Source organism: Parasteatoda tepidariorum, chromosome 5, assembly GCF_982258835.1.
Source record: "Parasteatoda tepidariorum strain Cologne lab strain chromosome 5, Ptep-v5.0, whole genome shotgun sequence".
In the NCBI taxonomy this organism is placed as follows: domain Eukaryota; kingdom Metazoa; phylum Arthropoda; class Arachnida; order Araneae; family Theridiidae; genus Parasteatoda; species Parasteatoda tepidariorum.
Genome location: NC_141759.1, coordinates 24,256,822 through 24,265,256, shown reverse-complemented (window position 1 = coordinate 24,265,256; position 8,435 = coordinate 24,256,822). Strand labels below are relative to the sequence as shown.

The window sequence follows — 8,435 nt, the reverse complement described above, 5'->3', positions numbered from 1 at the left end:
AAAATTACGTATCTACATTTTTACAATATTCAAGCTAAAAGCATGAAAATGAGATAAAAATAGCTTAAACTACCTGAAAAAGAATGACAGAAATAGGTAGTTGAAAGCGTAATAATAAATAAACCATTAATGTTATAAATGTCTATAATAATGTGTTAATGTACTAATTTCTTTTATAGGTATATTTAAAAATTTCTTTCTAAATTCATAATTGGTAGGGGGAGATTTCAGTATTCTGATCTTTGGCTGATTAATCGCCAAGTTTTGGCAACTTCCAGGCAGTGGCCTTCGAGAAGCTAAAAAAAAAAAAAAAAAAACATCACAGAGAGGGACAAACTCGAGAGGTAAAACTCGTAGCCACTAACGGGTATACATCTGCATATTTTTTTTTAAAAAAAAAGGATAAAAGTATTAAATTTAAAAAAGTTTTAAATTTATTTGGCGATTGCAGTTGTCGCGACAGATCAGTATACGAAATTATTCCCCATTGGTAATTTCATGGAACGTTTATTAAAATGTATTTTCAATATCTATTTTAGATTTTAAAATGAATTCCTGTTCCAGTCTACTAAGAAGCGTTCTTCCTAGTCATAACTTTACTCCTGCTCGATTCATTCGAGAAGTACCTTGGAAAGATAATTATCTCAGAAGATTTGGGTATAAAGATCCTTTTCATAAGAGACCTGGTAACAAGATTTGTTTTCAATTTTTCTTTTAACAATACATTCAAGTTAGTATTTATCAATTTTTTCTTAATAAACTCCTCCCTTCCTATGCCTTTATATCAACCAACTAAATTTTAATTTGTTGATATCATCAGATCATTATAAAAATTGAATCGAAGTTCTAATGATTTTACTCTTGTAAAGTTTTTCATATCAAGGGTCTCTGTGTTCAGATCACCTTTGAATTTGCTTTCTTAAAGAGTCTAAGAAACGTGCAGGCTAATTCGAGGAATTTTTAGTTGTGATAATTCCATTTTTTTCTGAAAATTTGACCTTGATGTTTTTTTTTTTAAATTATTTTTTTCCAAAAAGAGGGAAAAAAATTCTGCTTAAACTGGAAATAAAGCTATAATTTGATATTGTATTTTGGAAAGATCTATTTTTTCAGATTAGCAGAATACTAGCCAAGTCTTGATAGCTTCCATGCCGGGCACGAGAGAAACTGTAAAAATCATCATGGAAGGGAACTGTCTTGAGAGGTTTAATTCCTAGCCATCCCTTGTCAAACATCTACGTGTGTTTTTTCTTTTCTGAAAAATGTGAAAAAATCAATTTTGTATCTTGGTAATTGCAGTTAGCATGACATATTGCTATATTTCCATATCGTTATCTGCACCAAAATATTCCACTATATTTGAAATATTCTCTGCAGCTTCCAGATAATAGTTGGTGAATAACTACTCTTGAAAAACCTCAATACTTTTGACTTTTTTAAAGAAAAAAAATTATAAGTTTTACTTTTTGCTCTTTGAAATTGTACTTGGTCCGACATATTACGATATTGAAATATCTTGCTATAATTAATTAATTATCTGACCTTTTGAACAAAATAAAAGCTTAATTATGTTAAAAAATTGGTATTAATTTATAATCATTTTAATATATGCTCTTAGCTTTGGCAATTTGAAAATTAACCAATTACATAACTGTAAACAAGAGTTGCATTAACTCAAAAGTGAAGCCATTTAAATTTTTTTTATTACCTGCGTTGACAAGCTAATCCAATTATGAGTTTATGACTATCAGGATTCAACTATGTAGCCTTGTAATTTTGATCCCAATCCAAAAGACCTCCTGAAAGAACTCCTGGAAATTGTTTGACCCTGAATTAATGTTTGATCCTGGAGCTCCTAAAGAACTCATGGATCAAACATAAGACAAAATAGCCTTCGTGGAGAGCTTTCTGAAAGAACTAATCCACATTTGCATTACATGGAGAAAAAAAACTATGAAAACCTTCCACAGTTAGTCAGACAGCAGGAGGATTTTAACCATTAAGCATCCTAATACTGATTATAATAAATCAGCTCTGGGATTGCTGTGTGCCGGGAGCGGAATTAGTATCGACCAGCCAATGCTGAGATTTAAACTAGGTGAGTGCTCTGTCCTCAACATCAGTGTCATTCAATGTGATATTAAACAAAGACAGAAAAAAATATCATATTACCTAGAAAGGGGCTTTTGGCAAAACTGATCAAAAATTATTGCCAAACCTAGCGGGCCTCTGATTCTACACCTTAACCTAAAACTTATCTAAAAGTCTTTTTTTTTTTTTATAAATTATTTGAGATTTTTCCACATGAATAAAAATCATGTAAATTCTCATAAATAATTATTTTTTTTTCCAAACTTTTTTTAGCCAATGTGTGTAATCACAAATGTTTATCATTTTCCCAAAGCTATGGCTTTTTCTGAAATTGACATTTTTTGTTATTTTCATAATTAACATTAATACGTTTGAAGATGGACAAAAAATATAATAAGAAAATAATAAAATAAAAAATTAATAACCCAGAATAACCAGCAAAATGAATTTAAAAATCATAAATAACTGTTTCAATTTCAGAACCATTTTTAAAATAGATTATTAATTGCAGAAAAGCATTATTTCATTTGTTGACAAAGACAACTTGTTATTGCCAATCAAGTGCAGGTGGTTATATTATATCTATCATTAAAGAGTTGTATTTGATAAAGATAAAATCAGAGTTAAATCTTCTTATTCTAGCTACCATTTTAATTTTTTAATTTCACAATAGGTTTATTTTACTGAACAATATGTTATTGTCATTAGAAAACACCATATTTTCTGCAATAGTTAAATGATAATATGCATCTTGATACTACTTGATGTGTTTTATCAACACGAACTGTCAAAAAGAATTCCGTCACCCAATATCGCGTAATACATCAAAGGACATGTTAAATAAGCTACCTTGTCAAACTTCACTCATAGAGTATTTAGAAGCAGTTTCTTCATCTTTAGGTCTTAATTGCTGTCTGGCAGGATTTAGAAAACCCCCAACCTGGGTGGATTTTATTGGGTTTTTTTAAAGATATTACCTAGTTTAAATTTTTTTAGGTTTAATTTTTAATTCAAAAGAGGACAACTTTAGATAAAAAGAAAACTTTCATAGTAAAATAACTAAATAAGGAATTAAAATAAAAAATGACCTTAATTTTAATGTAATACAATCTTTTCCTGCTGGTATTATAAAAGGCTCTTAAATTAATTCCTTCTTTGAATAGAAATAAAGGCATAATATTGGGGCCCGAGAAATATGCTGTTTTCTGTTTTATTTATTTGTTTTTAAATAAAGTTATAGTTTTATTTCTTTCTGTTAAAAGAAAGTAAAGCTTTTGCTGGTCATATAACTACATAAAAATTTTCTTATTTTTTGAATTGCTCTTTAAACTATGTATTTAGAATTAGTTTTGCTACAAATTCAATAATTAATAATGTGAATAATAAATTAATCAATCATGTAAACTTTTGTTGAATAAAATTTATAATGCAAAATAAGTTAACATTAATTTCATATTGTTCAGTATTTTATCATGGTTTGAAATTTAATGAATTTTGATATTTAAATCATCATTTTGTAGCATTAAAATATAACTACTAACAGCATATTTTAATTCATCCATTTGCATATTTTTATAAAATATATCAATGGATGGATACATTATTTTGAAAAGAATTAAAAAAATTCTATGTAAGAGATTAATAAAATTATTATTTGGTGCGTAATAACAAAGTTATTTATGAATTATAATTAATAGATTGAAATATTTGGTATATGTATTAATAATTGGATATAGATCATGATTAAAAAACAGTTAAATGATTGAAACGTCGTGATAAATATAATCAAGGCTGAAATATATAAAAGGGTAATTAAATTAAATTAAAGGGGAATGTGATCGTTAAGGAAAGTGGTTGTACAATGCAATTGTGGGATAACAATAACCCAATAGGTTCAAAGGGTCACAAAGTGTGAGGTTTGAACAAATTGGATAAATTGGTATCACCAAATTTAGAATAAGGGTGAAAACTAAGAAAATTAAAGATTAATGATAAATACGATAAAGTCATGCTATATCCAAACAATACATATGATTTAATACAGTAAGCTGATGTTTCCAATAAGAAAAACTAATAAATTCACATATATGCATGCCCATAACAATAAAAAGGTACTCACCACATACAGAAGGAAAAAAGGCGATAAATAGTAGCTATAAAGGTAAAGCTAAAAATCACACAAAACTTTCTGTTCAACTAAACATTTATTTTTGTAAAACTACTTATTTTGATTATTGCGTAACAAACAAGCAACATGATTCCAACACATTATATGGCACAGGAAAAATATATCTTTTAGAAGGAAATGGGTGACAAGAGAATTTAAAGAAACCAAAGGCGTCATGCAAAAAGTTAAATATAAAAGAACGAGTAATTTAACCGTTAAAATAAATATGAGAAGAAAGCTTAAATTTGAGAGGGCTTTTAATGTTAAAGAAAAATTAAAGGTATAAAATTTTGATTTTAAATTTACAGAATTTGATTATAGATATGGATTTAATTTAAGATAAAGGTTAAGAAAAAATGTAAAAAGAAATCCCTCGATACGGACCAAAGTCCGCATCTCGGAGAACAAGAAAAAGTTAACCTGCCCGAGGGCTCCAGAAAAAAAAATCTTTTCCAAAAGCTTAAAAAAGAAAAATTAAAGGTATAAAATTTTGATTTTAAATTTACAGGATTTGATTATAGATATGGATTTAATTTAAGATAAAGGTTAAGAAAAAATGTAAAAAGAAATCCCTCGATATGGACCAAAGTCCGCATCTCGGAGAACAAGAAAAAGTTAACCTGCCCGAAGGCTCCAGAAAAAAAAATCTTTTCCAAAAGCTTAAAAAATTCCTTAACTGGGGTAGACCAGAAAAACTATGACCAATTAAAATTTAAAGAGGCGGAGAGTTTGAAATTTAAAGGAAAGAGATTGGTTAGTTAGCCCCCCTAAAATTAAAGGAAGAAAAAGAAAGGCGTGAATAGAGGGGTTGGCTGACTTTCCCCACAGGAAGTGCGATGACCGCAACGACCATGAGAAAGGTCAACAAGAAAGTTAAAAAAAATTGCTAAAATAAAAAAAGGGAAATAACGTTTAAAGAAAAATTAAAGGCTTAAGTAAAATTGGAAATTAATTTGTCACTTTACATTAAGTGTAAATGTGACATTCTATTTTTAATATTTTGTTATAATACGCTGCTTGTTTTATTAGTATTTGAAAACTTATTTATTAAGAAGAAAGAAGGCAAGTGATTTTTCTTAGTGTTGTAGCAAGAAAAATTATTATATTAATTCAAAGTTACATACATATTTATCTAAATGCACTTAGTTTTAAATGTAGGGTTGTGTATATCTGTGTATTATGTATTAATATAAGTTAAGTAAAAAGTATAAATTTATATAAGGGGAGACTTTGAGTTATTTTTATTTATTTATTTTTAAAAAAAAAACTCTTTAGTTTCTTTGGGTTTGTAGGTGGGTCAAAAATTATGCTATCTGATAAAAAATGATAATGCTCCAGAACTTAACTCACAATTTTTAAGGTTTCCTATGGATAAAAAGGAATGATCAAGATCATTTGCAAGACTGAGAAAGTTTTTTTCTTATCTTTCTTTCTAACCTTTTGCAAACATATTGAATTTTTTTTCTTTGATTTCTGTTGAAAACTCTTTGAATTAATATTTTTTGCATAGCAATGAATTGGTTTTAGAAGATTTTGCTTTATCCAAACTGTTTTACTAAAATAAGAAATAATTTTTCCTTTTTTCAGATCCTTTACCAAGAATAAAAGAAGATCATAAATACGCTAAAAAAGGCCTTGTTATACTTAAAGATTATAAGCCACAAAGACCATGGTCACAAAAAAATAAATATTTTGGACAGAATGATTATATAGGTAAGAATTTTATTGATAAAAATCATTCATTTGTCAAATTAATTTAAATTGTTTTTGTAAAACAGTAATAACAATTTAAAACAAACCAATTATTATATTTCTCAGATTTTCGAGAACATTTAGAGCATTTTGATTCACAAAAATATTGCTCACTAAAACTGAGGATTGTTTATTAAAAGCAGGTTAAGTACCGTCATTCGGGGCTACTTTGTGCAGCGGGGGCTACTTTGTGCAAATTCGAATTTGGCATTTTTCAAGTGCTGCTATTCAGTATTATGTTTATTTCACGTTAAAAATGTGTGGGATTTGAAGATAGAAGTCTCTTCTATTACTGCAAACATTATTTTTAATTTTAAAACAGTCTCAGAGTGTGTTTCGTTCATCCAAAGTCAAAAATTTTCCGAGGACGTCGGATGTCGAAAAGTGTGCGTGGAAACTTTAGCTGTGAAATGCAAAGACGTTGATAAAACAATTGTTGTAGGTGCAAAATTTTTTATTTGTACATTAATAAAAAATTATATCATGTTAGCGTTAAAAAAATTTAAAATTAATAACAAATAAACGGAAAATGAAAAAAAAATGCACTGTGGGGCTACTTTGTGCAAAGTTTCATTCGTTTTTTTCTTCGACAGAAAAATGGTCAGACGTTATAAAAAAATACCTGGAACGAGAAACTACCGTTATTACACTTTGAAAAAGCTGCAACAATGTTCGCAAGCAGTTGCTGGTGGTATGTCGATTGCAGAAGCTTCTCGGAAGTACAAAAAATCCACAGAAATACTATCTCCAATAAAATTCACAAGAAACACGTGAAACGTGCTGGTAAACTATTATTTTTCTTCTAAAGAATTAATCAAACGATTTAACACATAAAAATATACTTTATAGGACATCAAATGATTTTGACAGAAACTGAAGAGCAAGTTCTGTCGTGTTCATTCAAGCATGTTATGTTCAAATTTATTAATATTATAAATGACAATGAATATGTAATAATTATTATTTTTGAAATATCATCCATTTCAATGTTAAAAAAAGTATATGGTTTCTTTTTGTTTAAACTTAAATGTTTTGAAATAAACATTCTTTTTAAGAAAAAATTCTTAAAAAAAATGGTTTTTTAACGCTGAAAATTATTTTCAAACTAATATCTTTACATATCTTGATGTTTTTGTCTTTAAAAATGTCAACAATTAACTTTTTAACAATTTTATATCAATATTTTACTAAAAACATGATAATTAAACTGAATTCCTATCGCTGCACAAAGTAGCCCCATTTGGGGGCTACTTTGTGCAAGGTATGTTTTGACTTATAATTCGTAAATATTACATACAAATAATGCCAATATTGATCAAATTCACTCGTCTGAGTCCAGTTATGAATATAATATCAAAAAATTTTACTAAAGTTTGAATTAACATAGTTTTTTTACATGTCAAAGTTCAAAAACTGCGAAATCCTGCACAAAGTAGCCCCGAATGACGGTACCAAAAGACATAACTTTGCACTAACCAAGTATTTCCAATTTTTTTTATCAAAACCAGATTCTCATTAAATCAGGTCTTGTTATAGCTAATTTGACTGTACTTTAAATTTATTTTTTTATGTAAAATCAAATATAAATTTTTCCAAGGTAAAAGTGATTTCTAATTGGGATCTTTTCAATCCAGTATTTCAACGCCTTAAAAGCTTATGCCGTAAAACATTTTTGAAATCTTCCTAAAATATTTGTCTGAAATATTTACTTGTTAAAAATTCAATTTTATGGTAAAAATAAAAGTAATACATCTCTTACTGTGAAACATCTCTTACTGTTTTTTCACTAGAAGTACTAGTGAAAAAAAATTAGAATTTCTAATGCTGTTATCACTTGTATAAGCCAAATATATATATATATGTAACCTTTATTTTTTTCTTTCTAGATATTTTAGGAGATGGTAGCATTCATCCTGTAAAATTGCTTTCGAACATACCTCCCTGGCTCAGAGGTTTTCAAGGAAATGAGTTTCAAATGCTACTTTTGAAACAGCGAAGATTTACTCATTATAGATGGACATATCCTACAAAATGGAAAATGTTAAACAAAAGAATTATGTTTCTTTACAGGTATCTAAACAGAAAAACAAAAACTTAAAATCTTACTCAAACTCTACTGTCCATTTTCTGTTAGTTGTATTTTTTAAGCAATAAAAAACTTTAAAAAATTGTAATATTATTTGTGTTGGTTTTTGAAAATTTTATTTGAAAAGTTAAGAGTTTGTACGGTTAAAATTTGTTTTCATTAAATCTCTATCTATTTAGTGTATGTTTCAGAGATGATAATGCTGCGGAAAAAATCCGGATTTCAGGATTTTCACTAACCGCGATGCAGAAGTTTCCAGAAATCCAAGGTCCAGAAGTTTCAAAAAATCATCCATCACATTTATGTATATTATGTATTTTTTCTGGTAGTTGTTAATGT

General features: G+C 27.8%; 1 protein-coding gene across 3 annotated transcripts in view; it reads left to right on the top strand.

Annotated features, from left to right (window-relative positions):
• Positions 1 to 8,184, top strand: part of mRpL51 (mitochondrial ribosomal protein L51) — a 59,466-nt gene extending 51,282 nt beyond the window's left edge. The window contains exons 1-4 of one of the 3 annotated variants that reach the window (XM_087163544.1): positions 78 to 179; positions 540 to 686; positions 5,846 to 5,971; positions 7,897 to 8,184. In XM_087163544.1, the coding sequence (XP_087019670.1) occupies positions 548 to 686; positions 5,846 to 5,971; positions 7,897 to 8,108 (477 nt within the window). In that variant the 5' untranslated portion in view covers positions 78 to 179; positions 540 to 547 and the 3' untranslated portion in view covers positions 8,109 to 8,184. Of the gene's footprint in view, positions 1 to 77; positions 345 to 539; positions 687 to 5,845; positions 5,972 to 7,896 lie in introns of those variants that run through there. The other 2 variants (XM_016054126.4, XM_071185964.2) reach the window with 2 other exon arrangements.
• Positions 8,185 to 8,435: the final 251 nt, after the last annotated feature.